The 18,265-nt window shown below is 41.2% G+C and overlaps 1 protein-coding gene across 3 annotated transcripts in view; it reads left to right on the forward strand.

Moving 5' to 3' along the window:
* SERAC1 (serine active site containing 1) overlaps positions 1-18,265 on the forward strand; it is a 106,809-nt gene that overhangs the window by 75,950 nt on the left and 12,594 nt on the right. For all 3 annotated transcript variants that reach the window (XM_056567100.1, XM_056567098.1, XM_056567099.1), the window contains 3 exons: positions 9,271-9,409; positions 9,741-9,841; positions 17,870-17,967. In XM_056567100.1, the coding sequence (XP_056423075.1) occupies positions 9,271-9,409; positions 9,741-9,841; positions 17,870-17,967 (338 nt within the window). The remainder of the gene's footprint in view (positions 1-9,270; positions 9,410-9,740; positions 9,842-17,869; positions 17,968-18,265) is intronic.

Genomic DNA, 18,265 nt, shown 5'->3' on the forward strand with positions numbered 1-18,265 from the left:
GGCGGATGCTTTAGTACAGGTCTAGGAGGACATCCCTCAGGAGACCATCCGCCACCTCATCAGGAGCATGCCCAGCCATTGTTATGAGGTCATACGGGCACGTAGAGGCCACACACACTACTGAGCCTCATTTTGACTTGTTTTAACCCCTTCCCGACCCAGGTCCTTTCCCGCATCATAGCGGGTCGGGCCCGGCACTTAGCAACGAACAGATGGAGGACACGAGGAGATGCCATACCTTCCTCCTCTGTGTCTGATCACCGAATGACTGCTCAGTGCCTGAGATCCAGGCATGAGCATTCAAGCAGCAGAAACACTGATCAATGCTATGGTATGGCATAGCATTGAACAGTATGAGAGATCAATGTACTGCATGTTATAGTCTCCCATGGGGGCTATAACATTGCAAAAAAAAGTGAAAAAAAAAGTTAATAAAGATCATTTAACCCCTTCTCTAGTGATTGCAAATGTAAAATAATCCTCATGGGGAGAAGGAATCGTCTTTGTATTGTATCAACAGTTCTGGACACTGTCATAATAGAAAACTTTTAATATGTCATAGAGACATATAAATGTTTTTAACAGCTGATGTCCGATTGTTCAGACCCCCAACTAATAAGTGGAATGATCCAGAAGAAGTGCACACTTAGTGCTCATAAACCTGTCACGCTTGTCCCTAGGACATATCAGAATTTTTTTTTTTTTTTTGTGATAATGACAGGTACACCTTAAGGGGGATTTTTTTGTTGTAATGACAAGTACACCTTAAGGGGGATTTTTTTTTTGTTATAATGACAGGTACACCTTAAGGGGGATTTTTCAGAGGCCTTTTCAAAAATGAAAGAAACAATCTGGTTGCTATGGGCAACTCAGCAACTTTACCTCTGGAGGGTTTTGATAAATCGCCCCATAAGTCATTAGAAGAAACCGAAAAAATGATTCAGTAGTATGACAAGGTAGTAGGGAAGGCAAGTCAAATGCTTGGCTGCACAGTTAGAAGTATAACCAGTAGGAAGAGGGAGATTGTGATCTTAACCTCTTGGGGACGCAGGGTGTACCTGGACGTCCTGCGCCCGCTCTCCTGATATAACGCCATATCTGGTCGGTCCCGGCAGCTAACGCCGCGTCTAAAATGTAAAAAATAAAAAAGCATTCGCGGCAGCTCAGTTGGGCTGATCGGGACCACTGCAGTGAAACTGCTGTGTCCCGATCAGCTAGGACGCAGCAGGAGGGTCGCTTTCCTGCCTTTGGCGTGTCCAATCGGCGATTGATTGCTCCAAGCATGAGATCTAGGCTTGAGCAATCGACCGCCGATAGGTGGCATAGCATTGAACAGTGCTGGCAATCAATGTACTATACATAACATTGCAAAAAAAATTTAATTAATTTAATATAAATATATGTGGTATCGCCGCGTGTGTAAATGTCCGAACAATAAAAATATATCGTTAATTAAACCGCACATTCAATGGCCTACGCGTAAAAAAAAAATTCCAAAGTCCAAAATAGCGTATTTTTTCCCCTTTTTTTATACCATAAATTTTTTTTTTTAAAAGCCATCAAAAGGTCTGATCAAAACAAAAATGGTACCAATAAAAACTTCAGATTACTGTGCAAAAAAATGAGCCCTCATACCAGGCCGTACGCAGAAAAATAAAAAAGTTATAGGGGTCAGAAGATGACAATTTTAAATGTATAAATTCTCCTGCATGTAGTTATGATTTTTTTCACAAGTAATATAAAATCAAACTTATATAAGTAGGGTATCATTTTAATCCTATGGACCTACAGAATAAATAAGGTGTGATTTTTACTGAAAAATTCCCTGCGTAGAAACAGAAGTCCCCAAAAGTTACAAAATTGAGTTTTTCTTCAATTTCATCGCACAATGATTTTTTTTTTTGTTTCGCTGTAGATTTTTGGGTAAAATGACTAATGTCATTACAAAGTAGAATTGGTGGCACAAAAAATAAGCCATCATGTGAGTCTGTAGTTGTGAAATTGAAAGGGTTATGATTTTTAAAACGTAAGGAGGACTAAACGAAAGTGGAAAAACCCTGAATCCCCAAGGGGTTAATATACTGTATGAGGCCATATCTGGAATACTGTGTTTAGTTCTAGAGACCTCACCTACAAAAAGACATTGATAACTCCATTCCTGGACGTTCAAAAGGGTATTTCCATCTCCCCTTATGGCTTCTAGACTCATTCTGGCTGGTTTGCAAACAATCTGTAGGTTATAAGAAAGCCAAAAATGGCGAAAGTGGGTAAATTAAGCAATTTGTGTATATCTCCTATTGACGTTAATGGGAATTGCACAAACAGCTTAGCTCAAGGAACTGTTTAAGTAACTTGGGAGTTACAAAGTAGTTCTCAGGGCTACGCTGTTTGCGCACCTCACATTGAAGTCAGTGGGAGTTACATAAATTGTGTAATGTCTAAACCAGTAGTATAGCGGTTAATTATACCAGTTAAGTTGATTGTATGTTCAAGTTCGCTGGAGGGACAAAAAAAAAAGTTTAAACCAGTTTAATAAAATGTTTTCAATCATTTAAAAAGCACATACAAACTCTTTCCCTCAGTATAAATAATTATGTACAAAAATAAAAATAGTACACATAATTGGTATTGCTGCATCCGTAACAACTCATGTTATTTCTTTTTTTTTTTTTTTTTTTTTTTTACTGTAAATTTTTATTGAATGCATTTTGTAATACAAAATAAAAGGGTAAAATAGCAGAACAAGGGACCGGAAAGGCCCAGAAAGCACCAGAAGACACACCTATAATACAATAACAAAGGCTTCATAGAAACATCAGAAGTATAAACAGCTAAATACAATCTCCTCTTGTAAGGAATAGAGATGAACTGTACCAGGACAGCAATCCACATAAGCAGGTCATGAGGGGAACAGCAAGCAACCAACCAAGGGTAAACATAAATGCCCAAAGGGCGACATACAAAAGAACCACAAACATTACACATAAACAAAACAGGACAAGAGAAGATGAAGGACAAAGGGGGAGAAAAGGAGGAGAGAAAGAAGGTATAGACAGAACAGGATCATGGAGGTTGTCGATCGGAGAAGCGGTCCTGTGGTTCCCAAACTGAAAGGAACGGGAATAGAGTTATTCACGGAGGCCGTAAGCTGTTCAAGAGAACGAATCTCTCGTATAGCAGCGACCAAGTCTGTCTCTGACAGATTGAGAGGCCTCTTCAAGAATTTAGCAATGAGGGTGTCTTAGCAGCAAGGACAATGTGCATAAAAGCTTAAATGGCTCCTTGGACAAGGTCCTGCAAGATAAATGCAGAAGATAGGTCAAAGGATCTAGGGGAATAAGTACATCCAAGACATCTAAAAGCAAAGGCTGCACCAATTTCCAATAGTCCAATATAAGTGGACATGACCAGAAAATGTGAAACACAGAGCCTAAACCCACCCCACAATGCCAGCATTGGGAGGGGGGAGGATAGTAGAGTTCAATTTATTTAGCAACTCCGGGGTATGGTACCACCCCATTATCATTTTAAATTGAGTCTACTTATAGGCTGTACAAATAGATGCCTTAGATGCACACTCCCAAATTATTCACCACTTAGGGAGAGAAATTATAGTAGCAAAAGCCTCTTCCCAGCGATACATACAGTCAAGGCCGTAAATGCTGGCACCCCTGAAATTATTCAAGAAAATTTAGTATTTCTCACAGAAAAGTATTGCAGTAACATATGTTTTGCTATACACATGTTTATTCCCTTTGTGTGTATTGGACCTAAACCAAAAAAGGAGAAAAAAAAGCAAATTGGACATAATGTCACACCAAACTCCAAAAAAGGGCTGGAAAAAATTATTGGCACCCTTAACTTCATATTTGGTTGCATACCCTTTGGGGAAAAAAAATGAAATCAGTCACTTCCTATAACAATCAATAAGCTTCTTACACCTCTCAGCCGGAATGTTGGACCACTCTTCTTTGCAAACTGCTCCAGGTCTCTCTTATTGGAAGGGAGCCTTTTTCCAACAGCAATTTTATGATCTCTCCACAGATGTTCAATGGGATTTAGATCTGGACTCATTGCTGGCCACTTCAGAACTCTCCAGTGCTTTGTTGCCATCTATTTCTGGGTGCTTTTTGACGTATGTTTGGGGTCATTGTCCTGCTGGAAGACCAGAGATCTCGGACGCAAACCCAGCTTTCTGACACAGGGCTGTACAGACCAAAAATCCATTGGTAATCCTCAGATTTCATGATGCCTTGCACACATGCAAGGCACCCAGTGCCAGAGGCAGCAAAACAACCCCAAATCATCATTGAACCTCCACCATATTTCACTGTAGGTACTGTGTTCTTTTCTTTGTAGGCCTCATTCCATTTTCGGTAAACAATAGAACTAAGTGCTTTACCAAAAAGCTCTATCTTGGTCTCATCTGTCCACAAGACGTTTTCCCAGAAAGATTTTGGCTTACTCAAGTTCATTTTGGCAAAATGTAGTCTTGCTTTTTTATGTCTGCGCACTGTAGACAAAGGCAAATCTAGATCTCTGGAGATGGACTTGTAACCTTGAGATTGTTGATATTTCTCCTCTTTCTGTTGTCCATGCTTAGTGTGGCACACACAGAAATGCAAAGACTAAGTGAACTTCTCTCCTTTTTATCTGCTTTCAGATATCTGGTGTGATTTTTATACTTTTATCAGTGAAACAAACCATAGGAAATCAAGGGCTATTGTTTGGCTTCTCCAAGACATGGGATGTGCATTACTGCATCCATTTGATATCTTGGAACTCTGAGGCCATCTGTACTCCACACAAGTTGTTATAAATGGACAATAATGCCAAAAAGACCCCAATACAATCTTGATCTAGCTATTTGGTTGACATGTTAGTTCTGCCTTTGGACAGTTTTCTACAACTGGGGTATCAGGTTGCTGGGTGCAAAAAAGTTATTTTCCTACTGAGACATTTATGTTATAAGTCACCATCTCTGAGGTAGCCTGGGCCACCCACTTACTTTCCCCATCAGATATGAAGTATTTACCATAGCTTAAATTTTTATGAGTCCATATGGGAGTTGTCCCTGGGTAAGTTGCCACTTAAATGGGGATCAGTTGTATGTGTAGGAAGGCTCACATAGCTCACTTTTTGTTCTTCAGTGATGCCCTTGAGGTTCACTGATTTACCTTTTTTTCTCTTCTATTCTCCCTCGTTTTTCTTTTGGATCCTTTTCCCTTGATGTGCATTCTTACCTCCATAATTTTCTCTCATCATCCCCCCCCCCCCTTTCTCCTTAGGTAGATGGGTACACCTTGTAGTGTTTTTATGAGAACTTGGACTATAGCATTTTCAAAAATTATGCTCTAAATGGTGATTAGAAAGCCTTCTTTACTCCTCTGAAAGGGCTATTTAATCCTTTACAAAGTTAAAGGGGATATGAACACTACTGTGTTTATAGTGGAGGATAAAAAAGGAGGGGCAGCTACCAGGGGTCTGCCAAGGGCTAGAGACAGAGTATTGCAGCCATGTCTCGAATTGTTGGGCTTACAGGACACCTGGACGCTCACACATCCTGACTCAAAGGAGTTCTCCAACTATTTACATGCTCTAACACATTGTGGTCCTTGGGGATAGAAGGGGAACATACAAACAAACCAAATGGGATCTCAGGATCCTCCATACTTTTTTAACCTTATACAGTTCCGTCACCATCTTTCCTGGTTTGGGTCACAACTACCTGCCTCATTTAAATGCTCCCCGCCCTCATTCCAGATCAGCAGAAATTTTTAAATGCTGACTATGCAGAGCTAAATTTTAATTTGCCATCAAACAATTTAAAAATAATAAGGTCCCGGGACACAATGGGAATTCCAGAGAATTCTTAGAAGCTCGACTTGACCAGATTACTCCGACCCTGCCAAAATATTACAACCATGTTCTCCACACAGGCAAGATTCCATCTCAATCCAAACTAGCATACATAAAACTGCTGCTTAAGCACCACAAAGACCCATTTCATTGATAGACCAAGACATCAAAATTGCAACAAAAATACTGACAGATTACCTGGGCACTCTCATGCGCAGTTTGGTGGAGGCCATGCAGGTCAGCTTTGTCTGTGACCGAAGCAGGTCACTGCCTTAAAAGTTAATGTTGCCTTGAATGGAGGCTGGGACACAATCTCAGCAGGTACCACATATCCTGCCTCTTTGGCCATGTCTTTGATTAGGTACATAACACCAGTCACCATTCCAACACTATCAGAGGCTGATTAAGTAGTGCCTTGGGGGTCTTCTTTTGTGCCTATACACACGTACTGACAAGCTTCCTACCTACATTAAACATTCAATGATAGTATAGTCTGAGACAAGCACTGAGCTTGCCATTACTCACCATGCATTCACTTTTTCTGCTGTGGTGAGTTCTTCTTCATCCGTGCAGTTTTTGCATCCGAAAACAGAAATATAACTTCCTGAAACATATGCTCATAACCAAGGAGTTCAGTTCATATGGCAACGGCAAGGTTTTCAGGGACTACATAAATTGTAACACCTGTAATGTGGTGTATATGGCATCCTGTGAAACCTTCCGTTGCTAATACGTAGGCTGCACATCCAACAGTGTTAAAACTAGAATCCGAAGACCTATATCGGATGCAAAGAATCCGAGATCCTTCAACATCTCTGCATTGTCAAAGCACATTAGGGATGTACATGCAGGGAGTGTGGATACTTTACGTATTATGGGCATAGAGAAAATTAGGAAACCTATTAGAGGAGGAGATATTAGGAGACTTCTTTTGAACAGGGAATCCTTTTGGATGTTCCTATTGGATACTAGGGAACCCAAAGGTTAGAATTTAAGGCAACATTTGATTTTGACTTATTATTTTTTTTTTTTTTTTTTTTCCATCCCTGTTCACGTTGGGTTATTTTTCTGCTTGTACTGAAGGAGGGGAGGCACCTAGCTTTTGTATTTAGCTCACAAATACCACAGTTCTGCCGTTCCCTCATTCTTACATCCATTGCTCAGGAAGGGGCATGTCTGAGACAAGCACTGAGCTTGCCCTTACTCACCATGCATTCACTTTTTCACTGAATCTGCGGTGCTGGGTTTCTTCATCCAATCATGGCAGGCAGCTCTGTAACCTCTTCCTCTCTGTTTTCAAACAGAAGTCTGAGTCTGATAGACAAGACAGGAGTGAACACAGAGGAATGCTAGTCACACCTTCACTTCCTAGACTTTGTCTAAGCTTGTGCTTCAGCTGGTATAAAGATAATGCTGCAGCCGAAAAGGACCATGTTCTGCATGGTGTAGGGAGCCCTAATGGTCTTTTTTATAAGCCATGATCAGGGCCAGATCATCATTGGCGCTCATGGAGCGCCTGCTCCGGGCCCCGTGCCCGCAGGGGGCCCCCGTCACATCCGGGACATCCCTGTGTCCCAAAAAATCTTTTCAGGACACAAAGATGTCCTTGTTATCTCTCTGCAGCCCTGCCTTAACTTAAAAAATGCAGGGGCCGCCAGGAGGTAGCACACGCAGGGACGTCACTGACATCCCGTGCGTGCGCCCATAGAAGAGCAGAGCAGTGAGGAGGATGCGCGCATGGTAAGTCACCACTCACCAGCACGTCATCTTCAGTGTTCCGACCACCGTTCCTCTCTGGAGGAGTGGTGGTCGGAACACTGGGGCAGTAAACAGGCATACAGCCTCCAGCCATACACTGTATATGGCTGAAGGCTGTATGTCTGTGGGGGACCTAATGTGGGGAACTATACTGCACCTAATGGGGAACTATGCTGCACCTAATGTGGGGTGAACTTTACTGCACCTAATATTGGGGAACTATACTGTCAACCTAATGTGGGGAAGTATACTGCCAACCTAATGTGGGGGAACTGTACTGCACCTAATGTGGGGAACTATACTGCACCTAATATGGTGAACTGTACTGCACCTAATGTGGGGGAACTATACTGCACCTAATGTGGGGGAACTATACTGCACCTAATGTGGGGAACTATATTGCACGTAATGTGGGGAACTATACTGCACCTAATGGGGGGGGGAACTATACTGCACCTAATGTGGGGAACTGTACTGCACCTAATGGGGGGGAACTGTACTGCACCTAATGGGGGGGAACTGTACTGCACCTAATGTGGGGAACTATACTGCACCTAATGTGGGGAACTATACTGCACCTAATGGGGGGAACTGTACTACACCTAATGTTGGGGAACTGTACTGCACCTAATGTGGGGGAACTGTACTGCACCTAATGTGGGGGAACTGTACTGCACCCCTAATGTGGGGGAACTGTACTGCATCCCTAATGTGGGGGAACTGTACTGCACCCCTAATGTGGGGGAACTGTACTGCATCCCTAATGTGGGGGAACTGTACTGCATCCCTAATGTGCGGGGACTTATACTGCACCCCTAATGTGGGGGAACTATACTGCACCCCTAATGTGGGGGAACTGTACTGCACCCCTAATGTGGGAGAACTGTACTGCACCCCTAATGTGCGGGAACTGTACTGCATCCCTAATGTGCGGGGACTTATACTGCACCTAATGTGGGGGAACTACAACCTAATGCGGGGGACTATACTGCACCTAATGTGGGGGAACTGTTGGGGGGGGGCATCATAATGAAATGCTCAGTCTTCCAGGCAGCCTTAATCTGGCCCTGGCCATGATTTCTATAAAAAGTAGAGATTTTATCAAGTATATTAGAAAGGCAAATGTTTTGCCAAGATGTACAACATATAAAAAGTTTTTGATTTTGACTGTGCCTATTTAAAAGGTCGTGTGCGGGAGGTAACATTAACATTTATTTGTATGAGTCTGATGAAAAGCCTGAGTGGCATGTTATCATTGTAATCACCCGGGCCTATTCTGATTACACAGTCAGATTACATTCACAGTCCATGCTCACTTCTAAACATTCAGCAACAGTAATTGCTAAGAAGCACATAGCATTTCAAGGTGACATCTGCGGCAGCATTTGTTCCCAATTGGTATTCCTATCAAGAGCAATATATAATATCCCTTAACTTTATTCTTTTTGAAACTGTTAAAGGTATGAATAATTGAAGTGCAAACCCTAGAGATAACATAGTATCCTAATGAAAACCATAACATTTCTAGGTATTTATTATCAGCCAATTTTTATACACGTACCCTCATTTGTATTCAGGTCATTGTGTGTCTTTTTATGAGGTAATTTATCTTAAGAATATCTGTGTTTCTTTTTTTTTTTAATCCAACTTTAGCCAGGTCATAAAAGCCGATGTTCTTTTTGTCCATGGTCTGTTGGGAGCAGCCTTTAAAACGTGGCGCCAGCAAGACCGTGATCAACCATTGGATGAAACTGCTCCTCAAGAAGATGACTATACAGAATGTTGGCCAAAGGTAGTTTCATCACTACCTAGATTTACAAAATTCATAGGGACAAAATTTATATACACAGAAGTGATTAAAATGATTGCCATAGTCAAAAAGCTGCTTCAAAGGTAAAATATTTGCCTTGATGCATACTCATTCTTATAGGGGATATTTTGGTAAGTTTTACCTACCTTCCCCCGGTTCCATGCTTGTTTCCCACAGCTCCTGTTTGGCTCCCTCTGTTCCCCTGTCTTCTTCCTGCTTCCAAAACAAGAACTTCAGAGCATGACCTTCCCGCTCAGCCGATTACTGCCTGAGAATTCCAGAATACCCATTTTATGTCTTTCTTATTATTTAGGACTGGCTGGCAGAAGACTTTCCTGCTTTAAGAATTATTTCTGTGGAATACGATACTCATTTAAGTGACTGGAAAGTAAAATGCCCTGCAGACAATCACAGGTAATTGTGGATTCACCCTGATATTCTCATAAATCCAATTATCTTAATTAAAAGCTATTTCTTTGTGTGTTCCTAAATTCACCTTAAGATGTTGTGTCCTATACCTAGTTTCTATGGAAATCAACATTAGTAGTACTCACCTTTCTTGCAGCTACTCGAATGTTAGTCTAGATCACATTTAGAAATTCAGGGCATATCTGCCATCTATCATTAGAAAAGCGAACATGAATACATGAACTAAGGGAACAATTTAGTTAATGTATCATTTAAAGAAATTTGAATACTAAACTATGCACATCCCTTCATCATTAATCATATTTAAAGGAGTACTCCGCTGGAAAACATTTTTTTAATTCAACTGGTGCCAGAAAGTTAAGCAGATTTGTAATTGTAAATTACTTCTATTTAAAAATCTTAATCATTCCAGGACTTATCAGATGCTGTATGCTCCACAGGAAGTTCTTTTCTTTTGGGATTTCCTTTATGTCTGACCACAGTGCTCCCTGCTGACACCTCTGTCCATTTTAGGAACTGTCTAGAGTAGGAGCAAATCCCAGAGAAAACCTATTCTGCTCTGGACAGTTCCTGAAATGGACAGAGGTGTCAGCAGAGAGCACTGTGGTCAGACAGAAAGGAAATTCAAAAATAAAAGAACTTCCTCTGCAGCATACAGCAGCTGATAAGTAAAAAAGATTTTTAAATAGAAGTAATTTACAAATCTGTTTAACTTTCTGGCATCAGTTGATTTAAAATGTTTTCCAGCCCTGCGCTGAACTGTTTTTTAAGATCCTGCTCCTGCTGGATTTCTGACCAATACCGCCCACTCCCACAAGGTGTGTGTTCCCTCCCGCAACATGTGTCCAATCCTGCCTGTTCCTGCAAACATTTTGTTAGAGATCTTAGAGATAGTACCACCGTGCAATTTTATCACCCCCTTTTGCCATTTCTACTTGGTCCAGCGAGATCCCAATCCCAATGCAAGGCTGTAGCTCACAACCTATTCCCCCCTTAGCAGTAATCTCATACCCCTAGCATTAATCACATTTAGAGCTCACATCTCATACACCAACACTAGTCACTTTCCTTGCTCATATCTCACCCCTCCACTTTCAGTATTCACTTTTAGGGTTCCCAGCTATTTCCCTTCAGCAGTGATGACATTCAGGGCTTCCAAGTGTTGCCCCCCTCCCCTCAGCAGTAATCCCATCTCATCCTCCACCAGCAGTAATACAGTATTTACATTACTGGCCTCACATCTTATCCTCCCCAAGCAGTATTTACTTTTAGGGCTCACATCTCCTCTTCCCCCAGGATTTACAGTTCCCAGCAGTACTACATCTACTGATCAGTTAAATCAGTACAATGGCTTCTCTGCTGGCCATACTTAAGGTGCATAATATACTGAGGCACACCAGCTCACCTCCACCCCAAATCACCTGCGCTCGGATTCTGCGCTCAGCCAGCGCACCACATGGAAATGCAAGAAGGATGAATCCAGCTCTTGGAAAACAACTTCAGGCTTTATTGAAACATCAACACAAATAAAAGCATGCACGCCATTTGTCAGCGAGGTCACCGCTCACACATCTTGCCTCCTTAAAACGCTTCATACACAGGTGATGTATAATGAGGAGTGAAACAATGCTCCAAAATTTCAGGTGGCAGATGTGGAGCAAGTGTTAAAAATAATTACATGTACAAATTATAAAATATTTTTGTTTTATATGTATGTATTTAAAGAGAGTATGCCAGCGTAGAAATGATCAAAGTCCCATTTATTGAGAATAAAATCAGCAACACAGGTAGGTGAACAGGATGATGACGCGTTTCAGGCGTGTAACACTCTTAGTCATATAACAACTTTAGTGAACATCTCTGTCTTATATGTGGGGGGAAATGGTCAGGAAGAGGTGGAGAACACCTGTACCGGAACATTTAACCCCTAACATACCACAACATAGAAAGTGTCAATGCATATATAAAAAAGAGATAGACATATAATAACATCATAGAGGAGATGGTTGGGTAAATAACATAAGTATCCAATGCAGAATAAAATATTATAGAACATACCAACCATAAACTCAAAAAATTATGAAAAGTAATAATGAAAAGAGGAACAAATGGACATCAGGATAATAGACAAATGTCAGCAAGAGAAAGGAAAAAAAAAAGAGGAGGGGGGTGGAGAAGGATTAATGAAAAATAGTTGATAATGTGTATAACTAATAATGAAGTAAAACATCCTGTCTTTTATTCAGAACCCTGGGGATCTGGGTAACAAGGGTCATGATCCAAAAGACTTCTCGCGACAATAATTTCTGTTTGAGGTCACCACCCCTCTATGAAAATGTGGCCCGTTCTATGCCTTGAAATTGCAGAGTAGAAGTGCTCCCTGCATGTTGCTGGGCGCAGTGGGCTGAAATGTGACGTGTATTGAAATGGGGAATATCAGATAAATGCTTCCTAACCCTGACTTTGAGAGGAGTAGTTGTGCATCCTACGTATTGTAGTCTGCACTCTACACACCACATACGAAGTATTGCAATTGATATATTGTTTTATGCTATATGTGGTTCCAGTGGCATAAGAAATAAAACTATTTCCCATTTACATTCTGGTAGATGTTGATTTGCTAGAAATAGAAGCCAAACTGGGAGATAATAATTGTCCCAGGGTAGGGGCACGTCTGGCAATGCATCTGTAACCTCCAGACATGGGAGCCATAAAGGCCGGATCAGTAAGTTACAATGGCATAAACTTATGAGCAATTTTACTAATTTGTCCAAAATTTGTACTATACAGAGTGCAGAATATTACCATTTTTTACGATTATTAACGGATCTGTCCCGTCTGGAAGGTCTTGGTGATCTTGGAAGGTGAAATCAATTGATTCCTGTCTTTACTGCTAGCAATGTCTGAAGCCTGTTTAAGGGTCCACGCTGGATATCCTCAAGTGGTAAATCTGCTGTTTATGTCATCCATTTCTCTTGAAAAATCACTGAAATCTGAACAATTACGACGAGCACGAATAGCTTTGCCAATAGGCCAATTTTTTATAACATGAAATGAATGACAAGAACCAGCATGGATAGTGAAATTAACTGAGGTCTCCTTTCTATAAGTAGTAGATATGATTTTGTTAGTATTAGGATCACCTCTAAGAGTTAAATCAAGAAAGGCAACAGAAGAAGCGTGATATTTGACCGTAAAACGCAAGTTGTCTGAATTCGAGTTTAGATATGATGACAAAGATGACACCTGCTGTTCGTCTGCAAAGCAGACAAACAGCAGGTCATCTATATATCGACCATAATATAAAATTTACTGTTTGAACGGCTTATTGTCTGAAAATAGAAATCTCATCTCCCACCAGCTCATATAAATATTTGCTAGTGATGGGGAGAATTTCGCCCACATAGCTGCCCCGTGATCTGCAGGTAATACATTCCATCAAACATAAAATAATTGTAAGAAAGAAGATAATCTATAACCTTGATGATGTAGTCCTGCAGATCATGGGGATAAGATGAGTATGTGTAGAGAAACCATTCAAGGGCAACCAGAGCCTTATCATGGGAAATCATGACATCAGCTGTTACCCAGGAATAACCATCACACCACTTGATGTTATCAACAAAATGTAACAAGTGTTTAGTATCCTGGATGTATCAAGGGGTGGTGGAAATGAGGGATTGGAGTAAGCCATCCACCCATGCAGACATATTCTGTGTAGAAACAGAAGCCCCTAAAAGTTACAAAATAGCGTTTTATCTTCAATTTTGTCACACAATTATTTTTTTTTTTCCATTTCGTTGTAGATGTTTGGGTAAAATGACTGATGTCATTACAAAGATTTTTAGGTGCAAAATTTAAAGAGTTATGATTTTTTAAAGTTAAGGAGGAAAAAAATGAAAATGCAAAAACGGAAAAACCTCGGGTCCTTAAGGGGTTAGGGACCCTATACCAGGGACAATAGGTTGCATTGGGGGGGGGGGGGGGGGGGGGAGAATGCATTTATGTACTTTGGGTACGAATGAAATATGGCCATGGTGGGATGGGATACCAGTATAAAATCGGCCTCCTTCTGGGTGTTGAATACCATGTTGGACTAAATCGCTAAGTACTGAATGGTAAATAGCAGTTGGATTAGCAGACAGGGGTCTGTATGTATCAGTATCTGACAAAAGTGATAAATTGAGCATGAGGTACAGGCCCTTGTCTAGCAAGACAACCGCCCTCCCCTTATCAGCCTGTCTGATGGTTAAGTCCCCCATATCTCACAGTTCCTGTAAAGCATTGCGTTCTGATTTAGATAGATTGTTATGTAAATGACATGTTTGTCTAGACAATGCAAGCAATTCGGTAGGAGTATGTGACATAACAGGATAAAAAGTGGGGTTCCGAGTCTCAATGCATGATATATGTTGGTCATGAGAAATCTCGTTTTTCATGCTCTTTTTTTCCATTCTCTTGCTGACATTTGTCTATTATCCTGATGTCCATTTGTTCCTATCTTCATTATTACTTTTCATACATTTTTGAGTTTATGGTTGGTATGTTGTATAATATTTAATTCTGCATTGGATACTTAAGTTATTTACCCAACCATCCCATCTATGATGTTATGATATGTCTATCTCTTTTTTATATATGCATTGACACTTTCTATGTTGCGGTATGTTAGGGGTTAAATGTTCCGGTACAGGTGTGCTCCACCTCTTCCTGACCATTTCCCCCACATATAAGATAGAGATATTCACTAAAGTTGTTATATGACTAAGGGCGTTACATGTCTGAAACGCATCATCATCCTGTTCACCTACCTGTGTTGCTGATTCTGTTCTCAATAAATGGGAATTTGATCATTTCCACGCTGGCATACTCTCTTTGTCTTGGATGTTGGTGTTGCCAAGCACCTGCCGCGCTGTGGACGGGACATCTAGCTGGTGAGCTGATCTATTCATTTCCCTCATATGTATGTATTTGTAACGCTTGCTCCACATCTGCCACCTGAAATTTAGGATTGTTGTTTTACTCCTCATTATAGTGGCCTGGGTTCTGCATATGAAGCGTTTTAAGGAGGCAAGATGTGTGAGCGGTGACATCACTGACCAATGGCACGCATGCGCCAGAAATGCGTCTGGTGTGAATCTAGCTCCAAGATGCCTGCATGCTTTTTTCTGTGTTGATGTTTCCAATAAAGCCTGAAGTTGTTTTCAAAGCGCTGGATTCATATTTAAGGTGCAGCATGTCTGCTAGGTTGTAAAGATTTTTGTTTCTATCGAGTGTCACAGCAAGCCTGGCGGGTTATCACAGCTCCCCAGTGTGCCTCTGCACTGATGTAAAATACTGTAAAACAAAACTTAGCTGTAGCATTTGGTACTGTGTGCTAAGAAGATTTTGTTCACACACCATTTAACAAATGAACAATTCAGAATACATCTATTAATTAATGTGTATTTTTGTTGTTTTTTAAAATAATTTCTCACCCAAAAGTCAAAATGATAATGTTAAAGTGTACCTGTCGTTAACAAAAACTTTTTATATAATGTAGATAATACCAATATATGTATATTTGTAATATACATTGGTTAAAAATGTGTATATTTTTGTCCCTACAGCTATTGCATGTGTGTCTCTGTGAGGAGACCAAATACAGGAAGTGAGGACATGACAAGTAGGGCTCTGTGCAGTGAGGCTCTATGACATGCCCCTGGCTCACACATCAGAACTATTGACAAGCCAGGAGCCTGCACAGAGCCCTGCTTGTCCTGCCCTCACTTCCTGTATTTGGACTCCTCATAGAGACACACAGGCAATAGCTGCAGGGACAGCATTTTTCACACAAAAATATACACATTTTTTAATCAATGTATATTACAAATATACATATAGTAGTATTATCTACATTATCAAAAGTTTTGTTAACGACAGGTACACTTTAAAATTTTAACTGTTCAGTTTATTGAGCCTGGGTTCTGTTTTAGATGACAGGTGTACTATTCTACATGACAGAATCTTCTTTTGCTGTAACAGAATGGTAGCTGCTGAACTCCATGTATTTTAAACATCTGACATGTTTTTCCACCTAATGTTGCTATAAGAGATGGTTAATTGTGACCAGACAACAAAGATTAGTAACATTCACTGAAAAAACCTCTGTATGGGAAACCAGCATGTGTGCTATGTTTTTGGGTTGTTTTGTGTATTTGGTCACATGCCCCTTCATTAGTGACCATTTTCAGGATGCGATAGTTGCCCAGTTCATGGAGTAAAAAAATCAGTGATGGACTTCTAAATAGAATATTTTGGTTTATCCAACATATTTGTTAAAATAAACCCATATGAGGGTACTTTCAGATGTACCAAGTTCACTGCAGATTTCACGCAGTGGATTTACCTCAGCTAACTCAAACCAACACCACTTACCTCTGCAGTTCATACAGTAAACAGTGATTCATAGCAAACTGCTGTATCATACAGGAGCCTGGACCCATGTCAAAAATTCCCTGCTCTGTTTCCACCTTAAGACCACAAGGTGTGCCAGATTTGGCACATCTGCTCTAGTAGTAAGCCCATGGCAGCTGCTGGCCCAGCTTGGTCTGAGCAAAGAATAGACTATACACCTCCTGCCCAGTTAGCCAGGAAGAACTTAAGTGGTAATTCTGTGTATTGCAACTTAACTCTTTTGGGATCAGACACTACGCATCAATATAGATCGTTGCTTAACAACAAAAGCCCCCCCCCACCCCCACCCCTACCCCACACTCGCTATGCTGAACGCTGCTTACTGTAGAGTAGCAGAATACATGTTAAAAAACTGGGTGGCCTGCTCCTCGGTGATGACTAGATACTGCAGGGCAAGGGAGGGCATGTCACTGCTAGGAGTGGGGTGAGTGTTAGTCTGTGTTTGTGCAATGTGAGGCCATAGTCTTAATACTCACCCCTCCCTGATCCTATCTATGTCCTGCAGGCTCTAGGGAGGTGGTCCCTGGAGGCTGCAATACATCATATCCTCGACACATCCAGGAGAGGGGAGGGTAACATTTTAAAGGGGTACTACATCTCTAGACATCACCTATCCAAATGATAAGATGTTTGATGTCTGATTGCGAAGGTCCGGCCGCTGGGACCTCCTGCGATCTCCGGCCTGGCTTCGGGCAGCTGTGTTCGTAACATCACGCCACGCCCTCTCAATTCATGTCTATGGGAGGGGGCATGATGGGGGTCTGCGACATATTAATAAAGTATTATCACCTTTAGACTGAGGGCATTCTAAGCTATCAGATGATAATATAAAAGCAGGTCCTCTTTAAGCAACTTTGCAAATAGGCTTGATTAAAAATTTTCCTTTATTTTGTGTATGCAGCTTCTGTACAGACCCTTTGTACAAACAAACCCTGTGCACTGATATGTTCCTGTCTATTTGGCCTACTACTATTTCTGTGTCCCCATATAGTTATTAGCCCCCTCTGCCCACTCCCCCAATAGTAGTAGGCCCCTCTGTGTCCCTATACAATATAGTCCACCTCATTAGGAGGGGTAGATATAACACTAGTTGATGTAATACACAACCTTGTCAAAGACAGAGTAAATTATCCACTTTACAACCCTCATTGAAATGAAATAAAACAAAACTTGTATTGTGAAATTTAAATGGAGCCAAAAACAAAGGGTTAAACACCCAGCACATCCACTATGCCACTGTCTGTTAAGTCATGGTCGCTGCAAGAGCGTACTGCATACATATGGGATATACTAAGTTCATGCAGAAAACACAGGGTATGGTGCTGTATTAAAAACATCTCACAGAACCCCCCCTAATGTTTCATCACATGAGTGACGTCTTCATCCCCTGCAACCCCTGCTGTATGGGTTTTCAGCTTGTAATGAACAATGTTTTAACTCACCAACAGAGATCTAGAAAAAAGTATGTTAGCACAATAGCTTTTCATTATACAGTGGTGACACTTATTAGCATGAAAACCAATTTGATGGCAGAGCAAGTGTTTATTTCTGTCACAGGAAATCCATGGCTTACAGAAGTTCTGAACTCCTCAATAAACTAAAGTTGGCTGGTGTTGGAGAACGGCCTATTATATGGGTATCACATAGCATGGGAGGTAGGTACCTGCGTATAACTTTATGACGTAACTTCTTTTAAAGGAAATCTCTCAGCTCTGTTCCAGGTATGAAGTAGCGGACCTCAGCAGATAGGTGCTATGGGGATGATTTAAAGGGGTACTCCGCCCCTAGACACCCATCCCCTATCCAAGATGTCTGATCTCTGTGCGTGATGAAGGGGTGATACAGGGGCCAGAGAATCGTGACATTAGGAGGGGCTGGAGCCCCGCCCCCTTAATGTAAGTCTATGGGAAGGGGGTGTGATGGCCGCCACGCTCACTCCCATAGACTTGTATT

Source organism: Hyla sarda, chromosome 3 (assembly GCF_029499605.1).
Source record: "Hyla sarda isolate aHylSar1 chromosome 3, aHylSar1.hap1, whole genome shotgun sequence".
Taxonomy (NCBI): domain Eukaryota; kingdom Metazoa; phylum Chordata; class Amphibia; order Anura; family Hylidae; genus Hyla; species Hyla sarda.